The sequence below is a fragment of the Lemur catta genome, chromosome 13 (genome assembly GCF_020740605.2).
Source record: "Lemur catta isolate mLemCat1 chromosome 13, mLemCat1.pri, whole genome shotgun sequence".
Classification (NCBI taxonomy): Eukaryota; Metazoa; Chordata; class Mammalia; order Primates; family Lemuridae; genus Lemur; species Lemur catta.
In genome coordinates, this window is record NC_059140.1 from 64,882,804 (window position 1) to 64,896,247 (window position 13,444).

Here is a 13,444-nt window from a genome sequence, read left to right on the forward strand (position 1 = left end):
GCCTTGGGAAGGTGGACAGTGAGTCCAAGGACGAAGAAGGATTTGAGGGTCTTTCCTTCCTGTTTCTGTCTCCTCTCCTTTCCCCAAACCCTCTGCCCTTTCATACAGGTGCCTGATGAACACAATGCCTGGTGTGTGGTGGACATGCAGAATACATTTGGAAAATAAATGCCTTTAAAAGAAGAGTTGTCCAGAGAGAAGCTTCAGGGCAAGGGTGATGATTAGAGAGAGGCAAAAGAGAAGGAGATAGTTGCTAACAATGAGAAGTACAAAATTTGAGTCCTAAGAGATGGTCATTTCCCAGAGATTAAAGACACCACGGCCTGGTGGGGGTTGTAAGTGGTAGAAACCTGGTAAAGTTAAAGATGTGGAGAGACTCTAGAGTCAGGCTGCCGTATGTGTGGATGCTGAAGTTACCAGGGATAATGGCAAAGAGTAAAAATGACTAAGTTAGACCCAGGCAAGAGAGGGCCTGCTCCGGACCCAGTTCTTTAGCTCCCTTAGAAGAATTCACTCTGGTTCACTTCTGCAGCATCCCTCCCCACGGGGCCAAGTGGTCTTGACACTGGAACCTGTGAATCTAGACCAATTTCTGAGTATCAGGGCCCTGGGATTCACTGCTCAAATGGCCACGCCTGTTCTCAGGGTCTTCTACCAGGCCTCTTGCCTGGGTCTACTCTCCCGGGAGCACATCATGCTACTGCTTTGCACATCCCTAAGCCTGAGTGATGGCCAACAGGCACCTCTTGAGGTGGGTAGGGGAACGTAGCTAACACTTTAAGAGTGAGTGGGCAAGACTTAAACATTGTGGGTAAGAGTATGCACGTGTGTTCTTAAGGGGTGTTTCATTGTGGGATGGAGCCAGGACATGTAAGAGAAGGGGACCAAACAGTGGGCTGTGGGCTGGCATCCAGCTCTCCTTGTGCTGTCACATTCTGGATCTGAACTCCAAGAAGTCAGGAAATTTAAATTCGAGCCCAGACTTCCAGGTTGTTAAGGAGGTGCATTTGTTGATGTTGGAATATATTTTATTTATGTTTATAAGCTTGATTTATAACTTTTAAATATTTAGACATATGATATGTAGACCTCCATTTGCAGTCCTACCTAGAGCCCCTCAAATGTCAGAAGTCTTAGGAATCAGCAGGTTATAAAGGCCTCCTTCTTGTGAGCCATGGGCTTCTTTCACCTTTTCACCTTTTTAAATTAACACTCACTACACTTTTTGTGTGATTACTTGTTTTATTGTCTGTCTTCTCTGATAGACACTAAGCTGTGTGGAGGTAGGACACAGGCTGTTTACAAATGTATCCTAGTGCTGGTGCAATGAATGACACATAGTAAGTGCACACAAAAAAATGTCTAAAACCCTAGAACAAGTGATGAAATACTTAATACGTTTGATGACAGCAAGAAGGGTGAAAAGAGGTGGTATATGGGAATAAAGCAACCTGAAAAGAGAATACTTGCAAAATTATGATGGAGACGGATCAACAGTCTGACAATTTCTCTCCCAGTCTATCAAGGAGAGTGCCAAACACAACTTCCATCTCTTTAAGGACCAGAGTTGAACCAATGTAGTCATCCTAAGTCATAGGTGATGTGTGTATGTGTTTTTTTCCCTTCAAATGAGTGATTAGACTAAGACCAGCAGTTGCAAACTGATGGCCTGATGTTCTGAAGTGACTGAACCACTAGAGTCCATTAAAAAATGTGAATTAACATTTAAAAATAAAAAAGATCCAGCTTTTTGTCTGTCCTGGAATAACTGGATCTTCTGGCGACACCGGCCACAGTCCAATACTACACAATGGTCTGAAGCCTGTTGTTTATTAACAGGCCATATCCTACCCCTCACAAGATGAACACCCCTGGACATAGCCTGGCCACCACAGGCTCTGAATTCCTGACTCCTGGGCCTTGGGCTCTTTAAGGCCCTTTTGCCTTGAAGATTTTATTATTATTATTATTTTTAGACATAGGGTCTTGCTCCACGGCCCCAGCTGAGTGCAGTGGCATAATGATAGCTGACAGCAGCCTTGAAATGCCTAGGCTCAAGCAATCTTCCTGCCTCACCCTCACCCTCTCAAGTAGCTGGGACTACAGGTATGTGCCCCCATGCCCAGCTAATTCTTCTTATTTTTTTGTAGAGATGGGATCTCACTATGTTGCCCAGGCTGGTCTTCAACGCCTAGCCTCAAGTGGCCCTCTTTCTTTGGCCTTCCGAAGTGCTGGGATTATAGGCGTGAGCCACCATGTCCTACCATGTTGTCTTCTTTAACAGATCTCTCCGTGGTATATTTTACCAACCCTTCACCTCAGTTCATTTGAATTATATGTACTATCGATTCTGAAAATGAATTATTTCACATATAATCAAATAAAGCCCACCTGCTCCAGAAAGCAGTGCTGTTAGTGTAATCCCTCCAAATTTCCGTCTGTCATTCCTTCCGTGAGCTTGAGGGGAGATGCTAGGTTGGAGAGTCTGCGGACCGGACTTGACTGCTGCCTGCTAAGATTATGCGTGATGGTGGAACAAGAGGTGTTGGGGGCACAGAAATACAGGAGCTACCGGAGTTAAGGTTGCAGAACGGGGCTTGGAAGGATGATGACGAAACCGGGCGACGCTAGAGTGCTTATTTGTTCAACAAGTATTTATTGAGTACCTACGATGTGCCAGGCACTGTTTCACACGAGAGATTCAGCGGTAAACCAACCAAAGTTTCTGCTTTCATTGAGCTTAATTCCAGTGTGGGAAGCCAGGTAACACACATATAAACACGCATATCACATACATACCTAGGTACAAGTCAGGCGGACATAAGTGCCATTTATAAAACTAAAGCAGAACAAGGGAACAGCAAATGAGGGTGGCTGCTATAGGAGACCCGAAATAAGAGACAGAGCAAAGCACGCGCGGTAGCTCTTTCTTCAATCTTCTAGCTACAGGGAGCAAAGTGCGCTCCCAGGAAGCCCCGCCCTCTCCCTCCTGATAGGGCGCAAGGTGCCATCTCTAGGGAAGCTCCTCCCCTTACCCCGCCCAGAGGCGGCCTTGGGGGCGGGGCTTTGCAGCCAGCGCTCAAAGCACGCCGCGCAGAGCCGCGCGCACAGGGATCCCGGCGTTCTCCTCGCTCGCTCTCAGCATGGAGACTTACTCCGGCCGGAGCCTAGCATTCTGGGAACTGTAGTTGCCGACCGCTGCCCCGCGCCTGGGGGGGGCAGTAAAAGCCACAAATTCCGGCTCCCTTTCTGGCACCAGACTTGCAATACCAAGGGGTGGTGGAGAAGCCCTGAGGAGCAGGGCAGGGTCATCCCGAGAAACAACCCGGCACGTCCCGCCCGGCGAGCGCCCAAGCCGGCCACCGCCCCCGGTCACGTGTCCTCAGCCTCCGCGGGCGCGCGCCGCTCCTCAGCACCGTTCCCGCCCCGCCCGGCCCGGCCGTCGGCCCGCGCCTCCCCCGGCGCTGCTGCCACCTCGCGCTCGGAGGCGTCACGGAACGTGCTCTCCTCCCCCCCGCCTCCCTTCCCCTGCCGCTCTCCCCCTCCCCCTCCCGCGCCGAGACTCGCCGCCGCCGCAGCCGCAGGAGTAGCCGCCGCCGGAGCCGCGCGCAGCCATGGCCGAGAACCCCAGCTTGGAGAACCACCGCATCAAGAGCTTCAAGAACAAGGGCCGCGATGTGGAAGTGAGTGCGCTTCCGCGGTCTGGGCCCGCCCGCCCGGCCGCGCCGGCCGGCCGGGCAGCGGCAGGGAGGGGCGGGGGGCCGGCGCTGGGCTTGTTCTCGCCGGCTTGTGGTCGGTCGGAGTTGGCCGCCGCCTCCCGTCACCGTGGGCCCGGGTTGGGCGGAGCGGGCAGCGGGTCGCGGGCTGGGCTGCAGCCACCCTCCGGAGCTGCCGGCGCCGGGACCTGAAAATGCCGGGGTTTCGGCCCCGTCACGCGGGCGCGGCCTGGTGTCGGCGAGGAAGGGATGTGGAGCTGAGGCGGGGTCCGCGGGCCGGGGCCGCGCGGACGAGCGGGGATGCTGCCGCCCCGGCCCGCCGACCGCCCTTCCGAGGGGGCGGTGGCGGCTTGCGTCCGCTGCCCGTGCACCCTTCCGCCCGGGGCAGCCCCCTCAGTGCCTCCCGCGCTGCCGCACATGGAGCCTCGGCTCTGCGGGTCCCAGCTCCTACCTTCCGCGAGCCGGGCCCAGGCGGGCGGTGGCGGCCCGCAGAGGGGGGTGGGGACCAGCCGGGTAACTGACTTGTTTGAGGGTGATGGATGGGGGAGGGTAGGATGCGCCAGGACCATTTTCTTATATTCCAGTGCTGTCCTTTGGACTAGTCGCGCTGAGCTCTCTCTTCCAGCTCATACTCTTGCTACTGCTGGCATTTGGGGCGAGCCGAAGGTGGACAATAGTTTGCCATCTATTGTGTGGAGGCTTCGGAAAAGAGGTTGTTGCGATCTCCGCGGATAGGACCTGTTTTCTTAGCCTTTCTTGGAGTGGGGGTGTGCACAGGATGATAATTTCTTTGACATGTTTTACGGAAATAAATTGGATGCATAGGTTCATACGTCCTCGTATATCCTCTTACTCCAAGCTGGTAGGATTTCCAAGTGGTTGCAAAACTGTAAACATTCATCGTGGTCACTCAGTTCGTTGCTACTCAGCGTGTTGCCATTGTCTCATTAAGGTGACATTAGCAGGTACTATTTGCAAACTCGGCTTATTGAGGCAGCGCTAGAGGTCTCTCTGCAGCTACTAAAAGCAATGAAGTATAATGCACAAACTTCACTGGGACTGTGACCTTTGGATTTGTTAGGGAGAAAATGGTTTTAAGGCCACAGCTTTCTTTTCTAATACTAGGTGACATGACTTGCAGTTCTGTAATTTTTGCTAAGGAGCCACTGTGATTAAGAAATGTGTAATTTATCCTGTCTTAGGGAAGATTGTAGGGTAAATATACTATTCAGCCTTCTATTTTATAGAGAAACAAACTCGGGCCGTTTGTCAGAGCTACAAAGTTAAATACTAATTGGAAAAAACCTAGGGAATTGCCATGAGACAAATAAAGGTCATCTGTCTCTTTACTGATCATGGTTAAATACCCTTTGTGAGAAGTACTTCTAAGCAAAAGTGAAACTAAGGATAGGAACAAGAAATTTTGGAACTGCCTCCTGTTACCGGTCTACTGGATGACAAGAATTTATTTTGAACTTTTTCCATTAGTAATTTTTCTTGAAAAGTTACTGTTATAAGTAAAAACTTATTGTAGTTTTCAAAATACTGTTTATACAGAAAAACTAATACTATTCTTAGATACTGGCACAGGTTTTTGTCTTATTGTTTGCTTCTATTATTGTATTCTGGAAGCTCAGTTATCACAGCCCTTAGTAAGGACCTCTGTACATAATAGGTACACAACAAATATTTGCTGATGATCTTCAGAATGTAACCAGTGCCTTGCAGATATGCCTGAGAAAGACAGCATGGTTGCTAAAACATTCATCCTGATATTGGTCACAGTGTTACATTTCCCAGTATACATAACGGTAACTAAGGCATGAAATAGCAGTCATTCAAATGGTCCTTCTATGTGGCAGACACCATACTTAAGTTTCTTGATACCTCATTTAATCTATATAACAACTTTATGAGCTAGGTATGGCATTATCCCCACTTCACATGAGGAAAGTACTTTAGATGTGGAACCTCAGAGTGCTTATGTAGCCTGCACAAGTCACAAGGTAGGTATGAGCATTTTCACTGATTGTCTGTTGAGTGTCTAACAATGTTAGGTTTGGGGGAATACAGACTGCACAATAATATGCAGTCTGTACCTCAAGGGGTTTACAATGGGAGTACTTTTACAATTCAGTACATCAATAAGTGCTATGATATAGGTATTCTGAAAATTCATGAAACCACCATACTTGGAGCTGGACAGGGGAGATGTTCTGGTTCATTCTTAATGGATGAATAGGAGTGAGCAGATTCTGAAGGATGAAAGAAAGTTGGCCAGGCAAAGGGCAGAAGTGTGTGGGGAAGGAAGGGGTATTCCAGACTTGAGGAATACCGTTCAATCCATAATTGAAGAGTCCTGAGAGAATGTCTTAGGATTGCTCAGGCTGCCAGAGAGAAAGTGAGTGCTAGAGATGTGACTGAAGGGTAAGCTGGGGTCAGATCTGATCAAGGGCCTTTTTTGTGGATTTAGGCATAACTAAGGCTAGATGACATGTCTAATTTAGTCTTTTCCATTAGACTCTGTTATTACATTAGAAACACAGCACAACTTAGCTCTGTAACTAAGTAGTTGTAATTGTCAGGCTGTTCCAAAAGAGTGAGATGAACTTTGATAAGATTCCTATCTTTTCACGTACAGGATGGACAAAAGATAAAATGTTATAAATTATATAACCAGCTAATATACAAATGAGATGCTAGGTGCAAGAATAAAATATATATTTTCTAAAGAAAATAAAAGGGCAGAGTTATGTTGCAGGGAATTGTGATTATGGAGAGGGTCAAGGAAGAAAATTATTGAATGTCAGTTAAGAGTGACCTCTTAGAAGAGAGACTTCAAGAGGTTTTAGAAGAGAAAGAAAATGGGGTTGGTGAATCTTACAGAAAGTATATACCAAACTTGAAAGGGGCACATGAATTAGTGAATAAAGATGGGAGCAGTGATTAGATTAGGAAGTGAAAAGATGAGACTTCCAGATGGGCCTTGTTTGTCTGAGAATGTCTTGTGGCAAAGTTGCTTGAAAGCTTTTTCTTGATGGGGAGATCTGAAGGAATTTATTCCCAAGCAAAGAGAAGGTGTAACATGATTAGAGCAATGGAAAAGGGTGATAGGGCAGTAATATTTAGCATTGGTTCTGGAGAAATAGTGCTGTTATCTGGTCTGCAAGGAGGAATTTTTTTACAAAAATTGAGGCTAGCAATGGCTACAACCTGGAATGAGGATTTGATGATCCTCCTCTTCTCTGTGTAAAGCTCACTGAAGAGAGAGGGGATATAGAGGTTATCCTGAGGTTTATAGATGGAGGTAGAGGAGGGAGTAATTATCACTGACAGCATTTTGGAGCTTGGGTATGGGAATGGATTTTGTAGCTAAAACTAAGAAGTACATAGTAAAAAGGAAACTCTTAATTACTTTTATTTGGTCTGAGACCCAAAGAAGTAAAAGTTGGAAATCAAGAAGCAGGGAGGGAGGAGGAGGGGAGGGGTAAAAACCTGCCTAACAGATACAATGAAGAATATTCAGGTGATGGGCACACTTACAGCCCTGACTAAAGCATTATAAAGCTGTCCGTGTAACAAAACCATTTCTACCCCCTTAATATTTTGAAATAAAAAATAATAAAAAAATAATACCAGGCTGGGCGCGGTGGCTCACTCCTGTAATCCTAACCCTCTGGGAGGCCGAGGCAGGTGGATCACTTGAGGTCAGGAGTTCGAGACCAGCCTGAGCGAGACCCCGTCTCTACTAAGAATAGAGATAAAAATTATCTGGACAACTAAAAATATATATAGGAAAAAATTAGCTGGGCATGGTGGCGCATGCCTGTAGTCCCAGCTACTTGGGAGGCTGAGGCAGTAGGATCGCTTAAGCCCAGGAGTTTGAGGTTGCTGTGAGCTAGGCTGACGCCATGGCACTCACTCTAGCCTGGGCAACAAAGTGAGACTCTGTCTCAAAAAAAAAAAAAAAAAAATAATAATAATAATACCAGACCCTTTCATGTAAGGCATTATGTTTTTCTTTTCTTTTTTAAAAAAAATATTTAAAACTTTTCAAATAAACTCACAGAAAAGTGCACAAAACAGAAATGTTCTGTTTAATGAATCCTTGCACATCACACACTCAGGAACTTCCATCCAGGTCAACTTTTCTTTTTCTTGCTCCTATATATCTCAAAGATGTGAGTAAAATTAGCTAATAATAATTGTTTTAAAAATCTTAACATTCATTGTTTACAGTGTACCAGTGCTAAGTACTTTATATGGTTATTTATGTAGTCTTCACAACAGTCCTATAAAGTAGGTACTGTTATTATCCCCATTTACTGCTGAGGAAACTTGAGGCCTACAGCTCTTAACTAGCCCTAAGTCATCCAATAGGAAGTGGCAGAGCCTGGCCTTATATCGGAGCTGTGACACTAAAGCCAGAATGCTTTTTCACTGTGCTGTCCTCCATTGAGGAGAATATTAAGACTTCACATGTATGAAGCATGTCTGAAAGTTGGGTAATGAGGAAAATATTGAAGAAATGTTAACTATATCACAGAAACCCCTGTTTTTGTATTTTAAAACCTTGCTAATAAAAATTTTTTGACATACTGTTTATCATTTATTTGCCTTTTTTCCTTTTTATTATTGCAAAGTTTTCCTTCTTACTAGCAAAGCCAGTTAGTTAGGTTTACCGAAAAATGATAACCCATATCCTTGGCCTTAACATTTTGAACTTTGTGCGTTAGTTTATAATTTTAGGGATAAATTATCCCGCAAATTCAACTAGCCCTCCCAAATTTGGTTCTTTCTGGAACCTCTGTTGATAAATGGTACTAACTTTCAAGTTTAAAGCTTTATCTTTGACACCTTTTTCTTCCCTTCTTTCACCCTTCTTTGTATTAGTCATCTGAAGAGCCCCCATATTTGTACCTTTGTTACCAACCTTACTGCCTCTAGTTTAGACCCTTACTACTCTCACCTGCGCAAGCGTACAGGTACCTAGTTTTCCTGTCTTCAGCATCTTCTTTCCCCAATGTATATTGTGGATTGATCTTTCTAAATTCTTTCCATGTGTTACTTTCGTTTCCTTTTATCCTGCCTTCAGGATAAAAGTGCTTGGCATGCCTCCACACATAATTCCACCTAAGGCCCTACTTTTTCTGCCTCACCTACCACTTTTCTCATGTCTCCTTTGTGCCAGTAAAGTACTTGAGATGGTTGAGTAACCGTACAGTTTCCTCTCCTTGCCTTTGCACCTGGTATTCTACTCTGTGGCCTTCTTTGGCTGTCTGTTGAGTGGGGCTCTGAAAAACTCTGTCTTCACTCAGACTCCTTCATGTGTCTCTGGAATACCAAGATTACAGTTCTGTCACACCATGTCATTCTAGTTCAGAAAAAAAAACCTTCAGAAGTTCTCCTTAAGGCCTTTCTTGACTGACTAGTTTGGCACCGTCAGTCCCTGTTCTTTTCCTCCTCTTTAATACTTTCCTAAGTGAATTTTCCTTCACCTATTTGGGATAAATTGCTGTAATATACAACAGATTCTGTGTGTGTATAGCTATTAAAAGTGTGGGCTCTGCCAAGAAACCCAACGAGGGTAGGGGTCTTGGGCTAGTCATTTAGTGAACAGTACGTACAATTTTATAAATATTTTTGAGAAGAGAGACTAGGTGATGCACTTGAAAAAACTCTACATTTGGGAGTGAAAGGTACAATATTATTCTAAGATATTAATCATTTCTTTTGGCGCTAACTCCATGGCATCAATACTGTTGCCTAGACTTCCTTTGACAGTCTGTTCTGCTATAATATATTTCTGTAACATGAACTCATATTTGAATGGTAACTAGTGGAATGATGTTAGTTAATGCAAAGCTTATATTGACTCATACTGATTTTTACCAGCACGTTAATATTTATTAGCACTCCCGAATAACAGTAAATGAACACAGAAACACGGTCAAACAGAGCAAGTATACACATTGCCCATTCACCCATATTCTGCCTCTGGGCTCTATTTAACCACATGCTTTGTCTTAAAGGTGCTTATGACCATCGTGGTGCATTTCCCTTTCTTCCTCAGTTCGGGAATCTCTATGTTATACAGCAGATACACTGTAATGTTCTTTTCTTGAATTCACTTTAACAGGTAATATATTCTCTCCTGGTCCTTCTATCTCTTGGATTACTCTTTTTTAGTCAGCTTTTCCAACTCTTCTTCCTACCCATTGCGTGTAGGCATGATTTGGAATTCTGTCTGTGACAGTCTTCTCTGTAGACTGGTTTTTTTGCTCACATCAGCAGCTCCCTGGGCTTTAATCATCATTTCAGTGTGAGGGGACTTAAATCTCTTTTAATCATCTGCTGGAAATTATTCACATGAGCATCTCTTTAGCTTCTCAAGCTCAAAGTGTTTAAAGCCATGTTCTGCCTTTGTTTTTTCTTTTTTTCTTTTTTCTGTTTATGTCTTCATCACCCTCACTGTGACCTGAATTTGAAACTTGAGAGGCTTCTTGGACTCCTTTCTCATCTTCCACATTCAGTCAGATGCCAGTCATGTTGCTTGAATCTCTGTGCTGTCTCTGGATTGTGGCCCTGCCTCTCTATTCCACTGCCTCCAGCCTGCTTTAGACTTTGTTACCTATCACCTTGCAGTTTAAAAATTGTCTCCAAAGTGGTGGTCTTCCTTCAGTTGATGAGATTTTTTCAGTGAGCCTGATGCCTCGTTATTTCTTCAGATTCAATCTTCCCTCCCCAGCCCCCACCCCCTTAAGCTCTAGAAACACTGAACTTCTTATATGCTTATACATAATCTGGAATCTTGCCCGCCCCTCCTCGCCAGTGCTATTTCTATTCTCAGGGCAATCTTGCTGACTGGAATATCCTTCCCTGCCTCCTGTTGCCTGGCTAATTCCTTCCCCTTTTAAATACTCAGCTCGGGTTAGGTACCATTCTTTGATCCTGAGTATATCTTTCTCATTGTAATTATGATAATTTATTTTAATTATGTTTTGTCTGTTTCTCCTACTAGATTGTGAGCTTTTTGAGGGCACAGACTATACCTTCATTGTTACTACTTAGTACAATGGCTGGGAAAAAGTAAGAATGAAAATATTCTTTGAATAGATATATTCATGCTAGCCACCACGGACACTGTAATTTTACTAAAGTATATTTTTGAACTGAAACTTTTAATCTTTTAGTGCCTTTTCTGCTACTTCCCAAATTGAATCCAAACTTTTTATTATGACAGTCAAAGTGTTGGGAGAATAAGGCACATGCAATAGTGAATTAGTAATTAAGGCTAATTTGTATGGCTGAGTAACATTCCATTGTATGTATGTACCACATTTTGTTTATCCAGTCATCCATAGATGGATACTTGTGTTGCTTCCAACTTTTGGCTATTGTCCCCTCTCCATGTTTTAAATGCCATTAATTTGTTGAAGAAATCAGGTCATTTTCTTATATTAAATTGCACCATATGAAATTGCCATTTTTGAGGTTCAAAACAGCAAAGTATCGGAATTTCATATGGTTCAGCCTAATAGAATGTCCTAATTCCTGGATTTGTGTGTTTCCTTGTGGTGTTGCTTAATTTGTTCCTCCTGTTTCTCACCACCCTTCAGATTTTCTGTAAACTGGAAGTTTGATTTATTAGCTTCAGATTAACCATTTTTAATTTTTTTTTAAATTAGTGATAGTGTATACTTCAGCAACCTGACTTTTTGGTATCCAGTAAAGGAATTACAAAATGTATTTCTAGAAAATCTAACTTCAAAGTCGTTGGGATTCACTTTATAACACCACTCCTAAATTGATTTTTCGTTTTGTTAGCATAAGATTTGGCTATAGCGTTGGCCCCTGGTATCTGAGGGTTTGGATGCAGAACCTGTGGATTCAAAATGCTAACTGTGCTATGCCGTTTTACAGAAGGACTTGACCATCCACAGAGTTTGGTGTCTGAGGGGATTCCTGGAGCCAGTCCCCCATGGATACTGAGAGACGACTGTATTCTCGCTTCAAGGTCTCTATTCCTTTATCCTGGAGGTAAAGGAATATTAAAAGTATAAGGAGGATATAGCTATCCTTTCTTGCAATTTTGCTATTAAGAAAAATTTTGTCACAGCTTAGCCAACATCACCAGTTAAATATGGTAAAATAAATCATGACTGTATTTACTTGGAATTAAGCATTCTGAACAGTTAGGTTTTCTGGGTTATGGAGTTTGTTTACATACCAAATTTTATTTTGAAATTTTTACAAACACTGAAATCTTTTCAGTGTTTCTGAAAATGTCCTATACATTTCTCTTCCTTCTTAACATGTTTGCCTGTGGTAGCCCCTATCTTTCTTTTGAATTTGATTCTTCATATGTCCTAGTGACTTGGAAAACAGATTTATTAAACATTTATTTAGCATTTTCTATGTTCCAGGCGGCAATTGTTAAGCACCAAAGATTATAAATATGAAAATATTGTCTCTGATCTAGGGAAGATCATTTTAGTGGACAAGAATGATATCTAAGCATATGCTTAGTGTACAGTGTGATAAGTTCTGTGATACAGGTACATAATTTGTAAAGCACTATAAGAGTATAGAGAAAGGGAATGATTGACTGACTATACTTGGGGAAATTGAGTAAGGTTACACAGGTCATACTTGAGCTAGGTGTCGAAGGATGAGTTTCCCAGTCAGAAAAAAAGTATGAGTAATAGTGACTATGCCACGGGGTCTTAAAAGCCTGGCATGTTCAAGCCACAGTTGATACGAGAGCATTATATCCATTCCCCCTTCTTTTGGAAACAGCATTCTGATTTGGCCTTTGGAAACTACTTTTCTGCCATTGGATATCTTGTGGTGGGATTTTTAATCTAGGTGCTCCTTCCTGCTCTGTTAATTAAGGTACCTCACCTTTTTCTGGCTAACACAAATTAGTCCAATCAAATTCTGTTCCTGGCATTTAAGTCTTAAATGAGCTGATACTGGGTCCTAATTGGTTTATCCTGACAGAAGAGCTGTGAAGGTAACCATCCATTAATTCCGGCTACCAGATCTGTGGGAGTTGCTTGCATCCCTGTATTTTCATAGGTCTGATTCTGCAGCTCTTCCTTTGGTTCTGTGAATTGCCCTCTATGTTTCCAGTAAATTCTCCTGCCCCTCTTTTTTTCTCTTGAATTAACCCAAGTTAATTTCTGTTGTTTGCAACATAACTTTAAGGTACTGTTTTGGTTTGCCTGGAACTGAGGGAATTCCCAGACACAGGACTTGCAGTGCTCAAACCAAGAAAGACCTGAGCATACTTGAATGAGTTGGTCTAATTGAAACATTTTGGGGCATAAACATAATGAGTTTTGGAATCCAAATGTTGTTCAGATGAAAATATTCAGTATGCAGCTGAAAACAAAGTGTGCAGAACAAGCTTGCTCCAGTTATTTCACTCAGCAGCTATTGAAATTCTGAACCAAGTATGAGGACTAAAACAGTGAAAATAATGATACCCAATAATTGTTGAGCACTTAACTATGTGCAAGGCACTTTGCTTATAAGGATAATCTTAAATAATCCTTACAGAATTTCCATTATACAGATGAAGATAATAAGTTCAGTAATTTGCTTAAGAGCGTACAACTGGGAAGGGGCAGAACTGGCATTCATTCCCAGATTCCCGACTTTAAAACCCCATGCCCTTAATAATCTTTTTCCTACTGTCCCTTGGGGTTCCTGCTCAAGAAATG

General features: G+C 43.3%; 1 protein-coding gene across 5 annotated transcripts in view; it reads left to right on the forward strand.

The window, feature by feature from the left end:
- Nucleotides 1-3,104: 3,104 nt before the first annotated feature.
- Nucleotides 3,105-13,444, forward strand: part of KPNA3 (karyopherin subunit alpha 3) — a 69,343-nt gene continuing 59,003 nt past the window's right edge. The window contains exons 1-2 of one of the 5 annotated variants that reach the window (XM_045567577.1): nucleotides 5,472-5,722; nucleotides 11,640-11,756. Coding sequence is in view for 2 of the 5 variants with exons in the window: in XM_045567575.1 (XP_045423531.1) it covers nucleotides 3,615-3,683 (69 nt within the window). In the remaining 3 variants the exon portion in view is untranslated. Of the gene's footprint in view, nucleotides 3,684-5,471; nucleotides 5,723-11,639; nucleotides 11,757-13,444 lie in introns of those variants that run through there. The other 4 variants (XM_045567575.1, XM_045567576.1, XM_045567579.1 and 1 more) reach the window with 4 other exon arrangements.